Consider the following 13,422-nt stretch of genomic DNA (forward strand, 5'->3'; position numbering starts at 1 on the left):
CAACAATTTTTGCGTTCTTCATGAGAAGTGAGACAATTTGGACCTCTTTTGGTGAAAAAAATCCCTGTAAAATCCAGGGTTCATACAGAGTCTCAAAATTTATAAAAAAAAAAGTGTGGAAATGTGCAAAACGTTTCCAGACGTGGAAAACCATGGAAAATAAAGATAAATTTGGAAAAAAAAAATCGAAAAAAGAAAGGATGGAGTTTTTTCAAAGCTGCAACAAGTGCTCAATTGCTAAGTGAAATGTTTGTCAGCTAGTAGAAATTCACTGAAATTTCGTCTTAGCCAAAATGTTTCACCGCAGAATCATGAGAACTCAGTTAAGAATTCATCCACAAACGCAAACGCTAGAACCACTTTATCCAGCAAAACTAACAGTATCAGAGTACAGGTAATGTTAAATAACTTTTGTTTTATTATTGAAGAACGACCAAACGTTCAGTGTCCTACATATAGGGCGACCAAGGAAACCTGTGCTCAGGGTAAACTTTTCGCACGCCGTGAGCAGAACCTTTCTTGATTCATCTGAGAATGTTTCTGCTAAAAGGGTGAACTAAATTCATATTGAACTATCCTCCTATAGAAGTCAGTTATGTTAATAGATTAGACCAGCTTAACCTACTACCTCTTGATTTTTGTAGACAAATGCATGATTTAGTTCTCCTGTTTAAGTATAAAACCGGAACTGTTACCACTAACTTTGGACGTTTCATTCAAACTGCCACTTGGCAGTATAGAACCCGTAATTTTCATCAAGCCAACTTTGACCTGCTTTCTAGGCACAATCAGGGATACTATTGTAACAGCTACTTTCCTAGGACTGTTAAGTTGTGGAACAGCTTACCTAATATACTTAAGTCCAGCCAGGATCTCTTGTGGTTTAGAGTCCATCTTAACGATCACTTTAGAGGACTACTACAAACTTATAGTCCACCATAATTTGTCAATTATTTTATATATTACGCAGTATAATTAATTCTATGATGAATTTTTCTTTTTTTTTTTTTTTTTTAGCCTAGGGGATACGTTGCAATTTAGCGCTGCCCTGTTCGTCTCTCCGGTCACGCCACAGCATTGTTATTCTTCTTCTTTTTCTAATGTCATATGTCAATTTATGTATTTTTTCTTTGTGACGAATTACAATAAACTAAACTAAACTTTTAGGAGTTCATCCGAATAAAAACAATTAACGTCTAGTGTACAATTTGATGAATGGTCACTCTTCAGGATTTCATCAAAGGAATCAACATTTAGGCCAATCTTACGCGGCGTAAATGAACACTACCACAGAAAAGTACGGATTTAATCCGTAGACCACCTTGTACTGAAACAGAACGAGAGCCTGATTACATAAATTAAAACCACCGTGATTTTATACATTGCCATAGTCAGTAAAGTAACTAGTCAATGCAATTCCATCTACATCAGCACTAAGTATAAAGGTTTAAATAATTCAGTAAAAGGCAAATTCCATAGATTAAACATTTAATAGCCTAAGTAGCAAGTTTTATCGTGCGGTTTTCGGTTTTTGTCGGAGCGAAAGATAGGGATGAGAACCACCTTGCTACAAAGGCGCCGGAAACGTATGGTTACATAATACCTCAAGTAACTCATCAGAACCATCGGTTCTCTCACGTGTATTTCTGCATAGAGGCTCGGGAACACCGCTAATGTTAATCCAGAAAATAAGAAACTGGCAAGACAGTTGGGTTTTAATTTCCTAAAAATTAAAAGGGCGTTTTAAATCCAAATAAGGCAGCCAACGACTTCAAGTTACCAACCAGTTCCAAACAAATAAATTTAACTATTTTCCGGTTAAAAACGTTTCTTTTCTAAGCTAAGTTGATATACCGAGTAAATTTTGACAACAGACTTACATGTTAAATAGAACACAAACATCACTTTGACTTTTAATGAGAAAATGCACTTTTCTTGAATTTTTTAATAAATCGAGGCGTTGTAAAGAATTGAAAGTTAGCAGAGCTATTAAAATTGTAGTAAACTTTCTATTCCATTATTATTGCACGCGCTGCACCTGCCACCACTCGAAGACTTTTCCTTTTACCGCTGAAAGCTGTCTTTTGTGTTTAGTAATTAGTCCATCAACATAAGGTCTGCGATCCCGTCTCCAACATTACTTCATCATAAATTTATGACTCAGTTTATGGTAGTCCACTCTACAATGCACTTACCGGTTTTATTTTGGGATTCCCCTTTGTCGTGGACCGAAGGTCGTTGAAGCACACAGCGTTTATTTGTGACGACCACTTAGCGCAATATAGACTAAAATATGTTTTTATATTGGATCTAAAATTACTAAAAATCGGCCAGCATCATGCTTACTATATAATGAAACATTTGTTTTAGTCAAAATTCTATTGGTTTGCTGTTGGAAAATAAGTGATCAGATTGTTGACTGAAAAGAAAAGCTCACTGAAAAAAGAGCTGAGTAGCCGTAAACTCTCACTTGTCATAAAATATTAATCCCTAAGTCGGTAAAATTTACAAATAACATGAGTTTTGGTTCATTAGCCAAATGGTATGTACAATTGACAGACTGGAAAAACAAAGGTACGACTCGCGGGGTGCGCGTACTGATTTTGATTAATCGCGTTTTAAAAGACAGAAATCGGTTAATTTTTGTTATTTTCTATTTTATCGAATTGACCCTTACAGATCAGCAGGACCGCTCAAAACATCACTTACCTCAGCAAGCTTCTAATTATAATACGGTTAACAATCAGAAACAACAGTAGGACATTCAAGTAAATATCAAGTCACCATAGTGTAAGGAAGCTAGTGTTTTCACTCCAGTAAAAATAATAATCATGATAAAACACTCACGTTGTCATTGCAAAATGAGTGTTCACTATTTCGCTTACTTCGTTGCTTTCCATTCTTGTGCATTTTTTTCTCGATTCAGCTTTTGGGCTAGCAAGTTTCGCTTTGCGATGTATATTTTATGTACTTTGCTAATTACAAGGTTTTCTCTTGTATTACACACTAACGCCTTTGCAACTCTTGACGACTGCGTTAGGTCAGTTTGAATGCCACGTGAGAAAAGTTTACAGTCAAAGGAGAATCACAAAGGGAATCAATATAAAGACGCCTATCAATGTGAAGGATATTGCGATAATCAACGATGAAGATGTATAGATTGAAAAGGGAACTGAAGCGAAGGAAAAGATAAACGATACCATCTTATGTTCATTAGACGACTTAGACCGCTGCAAAGTTTGTGGAGCAAATCTGCTTGTTAATATCGCCTCATATCTGGTCAGGAAGAAGAAAACCCAGTTACATTTCTGTGATTGAAAGCGTCGTTACTACTCTTGTCTCTACGAAACGACGAAAACTCACGACCCGAGGACTATTTAGGTGTCTGGAATATGCAGGGGTTTCATTCAAAGACTTTCCTCAAGTAGTTTTCTTATGCGCCAGAAACGTGACCGCCTGACTGGATCTCCCACGAAAACGGACTTTGAGAAAGTCTAATGGTAATTTTGTGAACAGGATGTGAAAAAGAGTAGGTTGCCCCCCCCCCCCCCCCCCACCTCCGCCCGCCCCAAATTCTCATTGGCTTGCTTGCGTTTTTAACGCAACATGTGTGCATTGTTTTTGCAGCGAGTCAGTCACGATCGTAAGATTTATATTTTTATTTTCTCTCTCAGTAAGTACGCGCGGTGTGATCGGTCAATTTTGCGGGCCGTATTAATATTTCACTGCATGCACCGCGCGCTAAATTTCCCTTGACTTTGACTAGTTTCCTTATCTTACTAACCTCGTTTTCTTGGACCGTACTGTATGTTACGGATCCTCGTTTTTTCCCGCTGACTTATGGCCTGCGCGCTTCACGCTTTGGGGAGGGGGCGGGGGGTGCTTATTAGAGAGGGGAGCTCAATAAAGAGGGGGTGTGGTTTATTTAAAATCAGAGGTGTTTTGAGAGTTAGCTTTTTCAAAATTTTCTCTCATAGATTACTGAAACATAGCAGTAATCGTTCGTGTATCACAATGTTATTCTTACCTTGGCACAATAATAATACTTTTGCAAATTGAAGACAAAGTTTTCCTAAAACAAAAACCCTGATTTCTTGATCACTGGTACACCCGAGTTTGAAATATTTAACTTTGGTTTTCTAACTTGGGACAGAAGGGGTGGTAAAAAAACCTCACCTTCAAAAGGGGGGCTTCATAGAGATTTTACGAAAATTTTTATTCCAACAAATATCCATACAGACCACAACCCTAACACAGGAAATTCCAAGGGTGAGAGGGGGGGGGGGGGGGGGTTTCAAAAGTAAAAGCATTTAATGGAAAGTATGAAATCAGTATCATGGAATAGAGACAGATAGTCCCTCGGGGAGGTTCCCCTGTGTGCCATTTCTACAAATTCTCAACCAAACCGAGGTTTTTTTACATCAATATTGAAAGTAAAAGAAAACATAGTAGCTTCAAAAACGCTGTTTAATATCACTTAAAGATAACATAATAATTTATTATTATTATTCTGTTTAATAACATTTGCATAACGCTGAACATCTACCTCTCTCTGATGGGCCACACTCAACTATTACAACCAGGAAAAGAGAGCGCCCATAACTTTGACTATGGTACATTTTAAAGCTTTACATCTCTTTTAAATAATTATTAATACAAATAATTTATGTAGTATATACCAATTTAAAGACAGTCACATGATTCTTACATGATACCACAAGCTTGAAGCTTTCAGCGTCACTTTTTTATTGTGTACAAACAAAGGTTGGTCAAATCATTGAATGATTGACTCAAACGTCTACAGTTTGACAGTTGAATGTCATTGCCATAAACTATCATCCACAAGAACTAAAATAAGACATTAAAATGTGTTTGGAATGTTTTAAATGCACTTTTCTCCAAAAGTTAAACAATTGCTTTTAATTAGATAACTGTCGTAGAAAAGGTGTTTGTTACTTGTCTCTTGTTTACTCTTTGATAGTTGATTAACAATAATTTATTATTGAGGTTAAGAATGGCCAGACCAGGGATACCCCAACTTCTTGTTTAAGTACAAAAAAAAATGACTAGTTTAGATGCGGGGGGGGGGGGGGGGGGGATACTCCATTTAATGAACTATAAAGGGAGGCTGTAAAAGGGGTATGTTCTTCAAGACGGAGGTAAATACAAAAAGGTATGGATTTTCATGAGCTGAAGTATAGAGAATGTAGGGGGACAACTGTCATTTAAGTATTTAAAAGACCTTTCAAAACATCTGAAAGCAAACACAACAAAAATAAATGAAGTGCTTCTGTTGGAGATATGGAAAGGGCTACCATTTTCTATGGAAGGTATTTGAAAGGGTTACCTTTTCTGTCAAAAATGGTATCTAAAGGGGTGAGGGTTTGAACCATGAGTGAGAGCCTCCCCGTATAAAACTTTGTTGAATACTCCCTCCCCATGGTACAGATATCAAGTCAATTCTAACAGACACATCCTGTGCAACACCACTGGCTGTACACCCTCCCCCTGGTACAGATATTGAGTCAATTCTAACAGACACATCCTGTGCAGCTCAACTGACTGTACCCCCTCCCCCTGGTACAGATATCAAGTCAATTCTAACAGACACATCCTGTGCAGCTCAACTGACTGTACCCCCTCCCCCTGGTACAGATATCAAGTCAATTCTAACAGACACATCCTGTGCAGCTCAACTGACTGTACCCCCTCTCCCTGGTACAGATATCGAGTCAATTCTAACAGACACATCCTGTGCAGCTCAACTGGCTGTACCCCCTCCCCCTGGTACAGATATCGAGTCAATTCTAACAGACACATCCTGTGCAGCTCCACTGACTGTACCCCCTCCCCCTGGTACAGATATCGAGTCAATTCTAACAGACACATCCTGTGCAGCTCAACTGGCTGTACCCCCTCCCCCTGGTACAGATATCAAGTCAATTCTAACAGACACATCAAGTGCAACACTACTGGCTGTAAGTAATCAGTGCAGAGGGTCCTGCTAAAACACTAACCAGCTCTCTTCAATCAGTCTTGCTTTCTTGCACATTAAATCATGGCTTCCATGAAGTTTTCTTTGCAGTTTATTCTATCACATTTTATCCACTTTGGGCAATGAATGGATAAACTGCAAAATCAGCTTTGCAGATTTAAATGGTCTTTAAAAGGTGATAGCATGTCCACATCTGTCTAGGATCTGGATTTTGCAGTTCTTTACTTTTTCTGCTATAATATCTGTTGCAGATATATCAAGAATCTATAGAAAATAAACACCAGAATATTTTTCAATATTACTATAATGTGCATCTAATTTTAAGAAAAACACTATGAATAACTAGACTCCTGACAAGATAGAAGACAAAGACTGACAAAGACAATCAGTCAATCACCCAGCCAGCAGGTTGGTGCCTTGAGGCAGTCGGGCAAGGGGTTGGTTGGTTGCTTAGCTATTAGTTGTTTCAATCAATGGTTGGTTGGTTTCTTCACCTTATCATTGTCTCCCCACAAGGTTAGTGTAGGAACATCAATGTCTTCCAAAATATCATGAAGAAGAAATCTCTTATCAGGATGAGAAATTTCAGCCAAAACTGCAAAGGATAAGAAAAATGTTAAATAATTATTGCCTAGTAACTACTTGGCTACTCTATTACTATAGAATGAAATTCTGACGGGATCATCTTTTTGATCTACTTTAGGTGATTTTTGTAGTTGTTTCCACAAATGGCAAAAATACAAGTTGGTAGAAAATTGTTCCCATAACTCTTTTTCTCCAAACATTTTACTCCACTAGTAAATTCCCCAGTATCACTATAATTTTGATAGAAACAGCATGGATTGTCTATATTTGCTTAATCTTAATTATCTCAATCTTAATTTCACTGTCTATTAATTAGTGAGGGTGGAAGTTGAATAAATAAATGAAGAAAGAAAGATGCTTTTAATTTCCTTTTACAACAAAAACAGTTATATGCAGTACAAAAAAAAAGTTCGGTCAGTTTCAGTGAGTTCACAACTTATTTACCTTTGGATCACTTTTAGTTATAAATACACATTGTCTCCTGATTCCATTATTTTCTTAAAAAGCTGTTCAGTAATAGCCGGTTACTAACCTTTCTCATAAAATTCATGCGATTGTTGTCTTGCTGCGCACATGACCTTGACAACAAAGAAGGGCATGAAGACATTACGATGTGAAACTTTTTTCAACATGAACCGGAAATCTTCTGGATTTTTAGGCAGCAAATAGTTCTTTCCACCACTGGCAATTTCAATGAAGAACTCGCTGAGTCTTGGTGAATTTATTCCTGCAGGACACATCAGAACCACAGATGAAAGCAAGGAGGAGTACCTTGCAGCAAAGACACCTGCTATACAGCCACCCATGGATAGACCAACCAAATGGAACTTTCTTTTGTGCAATCCCACGGCTAACACAAACTGAAAACAAGAAAAATACCAGTAAAAAAATCAGTATAGTATAGCATAGTATAGTTCCAAATGGCTTCATGTTAGTTTGCATACAGATTGGTCATTGTCTTAGAAACATAATCTAGTTATAAGTCCTGTCTTTATTTTATTTATTCTTTGAACTGACTAAAAATAACCACACTTGTGCTAACCATTCAGTTTTAAATAATTATTATTCGTTGAATGCACAAAGTGTAAAATTGATACATTCATTTTTTTGTCCGTATCGTTCACGACTGGAATAACCTACCACAGCATGAACTTTTACAATTTATTGGTGAAATGTCTGATGGTGAACAGATGGATTTTAAAAATCATGATTAGATTACATCAAACTAGTCCAGTCACCAAACTATGGAGAAAAGGGAAAAATCCCTAAAACTCGGAGAAAAGGGGTGGAGTTCTGATTTTTTTCACAAGTCAGAGATGTTCCAGTCTTCTTTTTAACCTGATGTAAGCATAAATACTATTTTAATATTGATATATTAATAATAGAACTGCTACTGACGAAAATCCATATTTAAATATATGCGCTTATGGTGTCATAACTTCTATAAAAATTCAAGTACCGAAAAATCAACGTCACATTTTGCACCTTGGCAGTCTTTAATTATTGCCTCTGTTTTCAATTTTCAAACATGTATGACCTTTGAGTTTGAGGTCTTTCTCTGTTCTGATCATGTGACTTTTCAAACATGGTTGTCACTCAAAAATCTTGAAATCCTTTCAAATAGAAAATGATGGTTCAGCAACTGTTCTGTGGAAGTAAGGGTTTCCAAATGCAAGATGTGACGATTAGGAATTTTGGTTTTTTTATGGTAGGTAGGTTAGTCCCCTCCTTGATAAATTATGCATGTTTCAAACAGTACATACACTGGTTTGCTCAATCACATACCTGATGAAGCTTTGCAACTTGAGCTGGAATCGAATGATCGTCATGATATTTACGGGTAGTATAACCGTGCCCAGGAAGATCTACAGCAAGCAAGTAGTACGTCTTGGGTACAACATTTCCCATAAGACACCAAACACCTTTATCACCACTAAACCCATGAACCATTAACATTACATGTTCTGCTTTTTCGCTGTCTCCTCGCTCTATGTAGCTAAATCTGAAATCTCCAACTGACACATACTTTAAGGAAAAACCTCCTTTCAGGATCAGCAACCTGTAAAATAGACTGATTAAACTTTCTTAAGGCAAAGAAAGGCTCACAAAGATCCAGTACTAAATATAACAACTGCCTCTTGAATTCTGTGTTGGCAGAGGTAATTTCTTAATAAAAGTGACAACGGGAGTCTCGCTGTGCCTTTTAGGGATTGCAATTTGTGGTTTGGTACTGCCTAGGGTATTCAAATCTAGAACAACCACTGTCAGAGGTATCCCTGGCCAGTACCTTCTGACTTTTAGGCCAGAAAAGTGTACTATGACAGAAAATACCAGCACTTGTAACTACTTGGTGGAATTGACCGCCCTTCAGTAAATATAAATGAACCATGCCAGAAATTGGATTGGCAAATTTTATGGGTTCCTTTGTTGACACCCTTGCATTTACCATCATGAATGAAGGCTCTGATATAGAGCAGATGGTGGTATATGGTGGTTCGGAAAGACCATTTGCCAACCCTATTAGTTTTTATGGCATTAATCAAAAGTTACACTGACTCTTCTACCTTGGGAATGTTGAAGATCTGCTGCTGATCAACGAAACACAAAAGCTCAAGGAAAAAGCACAGAAATGTATCGACGTTGCACCTCAAAAATCAAGCTAAAATCTTGCAGTTGTTGCCAGTAATAATTAACGACCACAACATAAAAATTGTCTTATTGCCAAACAAAACAGCTTTATTTTTTAATCACATGAAAAATAATTTCGGAATATTTTGTGGTGTCATCACTTTAGTACTCCATAAGTCCAAATTCTAAAGAAAGTTGTCCTTTTTCCAAACTCTGCTACTTTGGGTCTAAACTAACCAATCAGAAAAGACCTCCTGTAATTGTCTGTTTCCTCTGAGGTCTGCATTTTTGTTGAAATGAACTAATCAGGAAAGGCTTTCTGAAATTTGCATCCCTTTCACTGAGTTAGGAACATAATGAAATGCATCAAGCAAGTGATGTTTTTAAAATGAAACGGTTTTACAGAATTGTCAGCATTTGGATCCTTGCATGAAGGATTGTTTTCATGTAAGAGACGCTCATCTTAATTAAGATTGAGGCATCTTTTAAGAAGGAGCAATGCTATGATGGTCCTTAGTTTAAGACGTTAAATTTGATCTTGTGGAAATTTTAAGATGTTTAATACATAGGGATTCATGTCTTTGCTTAACAACCAATTTATTGTGTTTTGAATTTATATATCTAAAAAGCCATTTTTCGGCAATTGTTCTGACGACATCTCGTCTTGCATATTTTAAAGACAGAAAACCCTTACTTTGGGATTTCATTTTAAAAATATTGAGCCCAAGGACCCTTAATTGATATAATCGGTGAAAATAGGAAGGCATGAACTTAAACTATCTATCTGACCGTTTTTATGCTAGAGACGTTAAAGTCGTCTTCGAGGCACGGTAAATAAGACAGACCCATTTAAGGTCTGACGACTTTAACGTCTTTAGTTTAGATGCACTTAACAGACGATTTTAACGTCTCAGACGTTAAATGCGTCTAGCATAAAAACGGGATGCCTTTACTGGGACGCATTTAGCCCTGACTCGTCCACAGACGACTGAAACGAGTTTAGCGTTTAGTCCCGAAAAAAAAAAATTCAGAAAAAAATTTCTGTTAGGTCGTCTACCTTTTTATGCGTCCCGTTTTTATACCAGACGGCTTTAACGTCTCAGATGTTAAATGCGTCTAGACGACTTTAACGTCTCTAGCATAAAAACGGCCATTCGTGTGCACGGATATATTTATGCGTAATTGTTGCCATTCTCGAATAGATCCTAATTTGCATGATTGCGCTGCTTGGCCAAGCTTATAAACGATTAACTTATGTAATCCACGCTCGTCAAACTACAAAAAGCTCAATTTGTGCTTAATTCAGACTCGATAAAATTGGCCTTACCAGTCCTTTCATTAACACAACATTTGCAAAACATACCTGTGAATCAAATGGACAAAAATCTGGGGACGTACAAAATACAACACTACGCAGACAGCCCAGAGAAGAAAAACGGTGAACGCAAGAATCCCAACGATAGGAAGAAACAAGCCCAACCAAAGAACCATCGTCACTTGTTCAGCCTTTCGTCTTTTCCTGTCACAGCAACGCTCTTTCTTTGTTGTTCGACACGAGCCTCCTCTAGTTTAGTCAAATCTAGAACTAAATGTAGGCAGACGATAGTTGTGCAAGGCATGCAATGTCGGATCGGACGGAGCTGAGCTCAAATGCATCACGCCACCAGCGTTCAAGCCGGTGTATATATCAATAATTGATTCCTTTCAAACAACCACAACATCAGCACATTCGCATTGTATCTTACTTGTTAACTTGAATAGCGCTATAAAATCTCGAACTGTTCCAGACAAAAGGAGTCGGGGAGAAACAAGTGCTTAAAAATTACCCATAATCTCTTGGGCTGCGTTCTGTTCTGGTGTCACGCAATAAAGAAGGGGTGGGGGGAGGGGAGAGGGAGGAGGCTATCTAGATAACTACAGTCGAACCTCCACTAACGGCCACCTCTCCACAACGGCCACCTCTCTACAACGGCCACTTTTTTTTGTCCCGGCGGACAGTCCATACATTACCTCTTGTTTAAACCTCTCTACAACGGCCACCTCTCAACAACGGCAACGGCCACTATTAAAGTGCGTCCCCAACTTCCAAAATAACCGGTCAGTATAAAATGCAGACTGCAGAATGCAGATTGCAGACTGCAGACTGGGTATAAAATGCAGACTAGGTATAAAATGCAGACTGCAGACTGCAGACTGGGTATAAAATGCAGACTGATATCAAAACCGTCTCTTCGTCAAATACAGGATACATTTTCAATTTTCAACTTACCCTAGTGTCACGCACACATTTCCGAGATCATCTCCCACGAAATTGACCTTATTTTCGACCGATTTTTCAACAGTTTGTTTTCTTTATCTCAATTTGATAGCTTTCATTTCCTGAGGCCCTTTCTTCACAAAGAAGACTCGAGCTTTGCATTAGTTCGTAAACAATTACGCCCATGACGGTTTTCATAATTGACTTGATTTCCGAGGGGGCAAGCAATTTGACATCGACAGATTTTAACTAGTTTCTTTGAATATTAACGAGGTTTGTCAAAGACAAATTGCATACCTTCAGTATTCTAGCAATACATGAACACATATTTTATTCAAAAAACATTATTTAACTGCCACCCTGACTGCCACTTACCGGTGTCGCCAATGTCATGTTGACGCAAAGCGGCGAAAAGGTCAGCCACGTGCGAAGTAAAGGTCATGTTTCCGCGTTATTGCTTACGTCATGCTTTGCGGTTGTTTATTTCAAGGTTGACGCTTTTCGAAAACAATATAATAATGTCAATTTCATGGGAAATGTTCTCGAAAGACGATGGTATATGACAAAGGAATGGCACTAGCGTAAGTTAAGTTGAAAAATTCAAAATGTATCCTGTATTTGACGAAGAGGCGGTTTTGGTCTCAGTCTGCATTTTATACCCAGTCTGCAGTCTGCAGTCTGCATTTTATACCTAGTCTGCATTTTATACCCAGTCTGTAGTCTGCAATCTGCAATCTGCAGTCTGATTTTATACTGACCGCCAAAACAACCTCTCGACAACGGTCAGTACAGCTCCTTTTTGTAAAAACAAAACCTTTTTTTTATAAGTTGATGCAGTAATCGACATTTGTCTTCGGAACATTACGTTTCTGTATCCACTTTATTGATATACGTATTTTGATTGTGTTCCATTTATATGCTGCAGTAAGCATAAATTGTCTACAATAATACAGCGAATGTTGCGAACCTTGCTCGTTTCGTCTTGTTAACATTTTGATTTACGTTTCATTGTGTATTTTATCTGCATATATTATTTAAAGTGCCCCTAACCCTTCAATTGGTTTTCTTTTGGTAGATTTTCATATCTGTGAAGAACTCATTTTCGAAATTTTTTTTAGAAATATTAAATCCTTTTTATTTTACGAGCGCTAAAAGTCACTGTAATTTTTAAATTTTTGCGCGCTTTAAGCCCCGCTGGACAAATTTTTGTCTCGTGGGCTCATTAGGAACGAGCCAATGAGAAGCGCCCGATATTTAACACTTTCTTAGCTGTGACGTAAGAAAAGGACACCAGAAGGATTCAGAAGGAATCTTATGCATGCTGATTCCTTTCTCTACATTTCGAGAGTTTGTGCATCCAAAAACCACACATTTTTCAACCATTTTCTCTGTTTACAATTGAAGCATTATCGCGAATTTTCGGATATTTTTGCACGATGTCCTTTTCTTACGTCACGCTCCATATTTGGCCGAGTGGGGGACTAATGCGAACGATAGGTGAAAATATCGACAAGACTGCCTTCACTTCTAGCGCTCGTAAAAAAAAGGATTCAATATTTCTCAAAATTTTTTTCGAAAATGAGTTCTTGAAAGACATGGAAATCTATCAAAAGAAAACAAATTGAAGGGTTAGGGGCACTTAAAGATTGGATTACCATTATAGGCTACAGTAACCATGAACTTGGCACAATAAACATGTTGTACTTCCGAAAAAAAAGGTGTCATATTACACCCCTACAACCCCATAACGGCCACTTTCTTCTGTCCCCAAGGTGGCCGTTGTGGAGAGGTTCAACTGTAGACTAGACCACCAAAATTTAAGGAAATGAAATCGATTACTTATCTGACTACAATGACAAAAAGACTAACTGACACTGCAAATTGGCAAGAAATGAGATATTTCTCAAGCACTGAATGAAGGGGAAACTCAGTGGGATTAAGTCAAACATTTTGAGTT

At 37.8% G+C, this 13,422-nt stretch overlaps 1 protein-coding gene and 1 long non-coding RNA gene across 6 annotated transcripts in view; one reads left to right on the forward strand and one right to left on the reverse strand.

Annotated features, from left to right (window-relative positions):
* Positions 1-7,451, forward strand: part of LOC146463461 (uncharacterized) — a 42,688-nt gene extending 35,237 nt beyond the window's left edge. For all 4 annotated transcript variants that reach the window (XR_014856889.1, XR_014856892.1, XR_014856893.1 and 1 more), the window contains one exon: positions 7,314-7,451. This is a non-coding gene — a long non-coding RNA (uncharacterized LOC146463461). The remainder of the gene's footprint in view (positions 1-7,313) is intronic.
* LOC146463463 (monoacylglycerol lipase ABHD6-like) lies at positions 4,447-11,062 on the reverse strand. 2 transcript variants are annotated; one of them, XM_085084337.1, is made up of 5 exons: positions 10,954-11,062; positions 8,366-10,793; positions 7,113-7,440; positions 6,490-6,590; positions 4,447-6,259 (listed from the first exon to the last, which is right to left on the reverse strand). In XM_085084337.1, the coding sequence occupies exons 2-5, from the start codon at positions 8,534-8,536 to the stop codon at positions 6,164-6,166; spliced, it is 696 nt and encodes a 231-aa protein (XP_084940463.1). In that variant the 5' UTR covers positions 8,537-10,793; positions 10,954-11,062; the 3' UTR covers positions 4,447-6,163. The 2 variants fall into 2 exon arrangements, with proteins under 2 accessions (XP_084940463.1, XP_084940462.1); XM_085084336.1 differs by having other exon boundaries at positions 8,366-8,639; positions 10,572-11,048.
* Positions 11,063-13,422: the final 2,360 nt, after the last annotated feature.

This window comes from Pavona decussata, unplaced genomic scaffold, assembly GCF_977016875.1.
Source record: "Pavona decussata unplaced genomic scaffold, jaPavDecu1.1 SCAFFOLD_175, whole genome shotgun sequence".
Classification (NCBI taxonomy): Eukaryota; Metazoa; Cnidaria; class Anthozoa; order Scleractinia; family Agariciidae; genus Pavona; species Pavona decussata.

What these genes read in the sequence shown, in the direction of transcription:
- LOC146463463 (XM_085084336.1), bottom strand. Translation starts at nt 10,699, where the DNA reads ATGGTTCTTTGGTTGGGCTTGTTTCTTCCTATCGTTGGGATTCTTGCG. An exon ending in TTTGTCCATTTGATTCACAG is followed by an intron (nt 8,640 to 10,571) that starts GTATGTTTTGCA and finishes TCTATTTTACAG; the next exon opens with GTTGCTGATCCTGAAAGGAG. An exon ending in AAGTTGCAAAGCTTCATCAG is followed by an intron (nt 7,441 to 8,365) that starts GTATGTGATTGA and finishes TCTTGTTTTCAG; the next exon opens with TTTGTGTTAGCCGTGGGATT.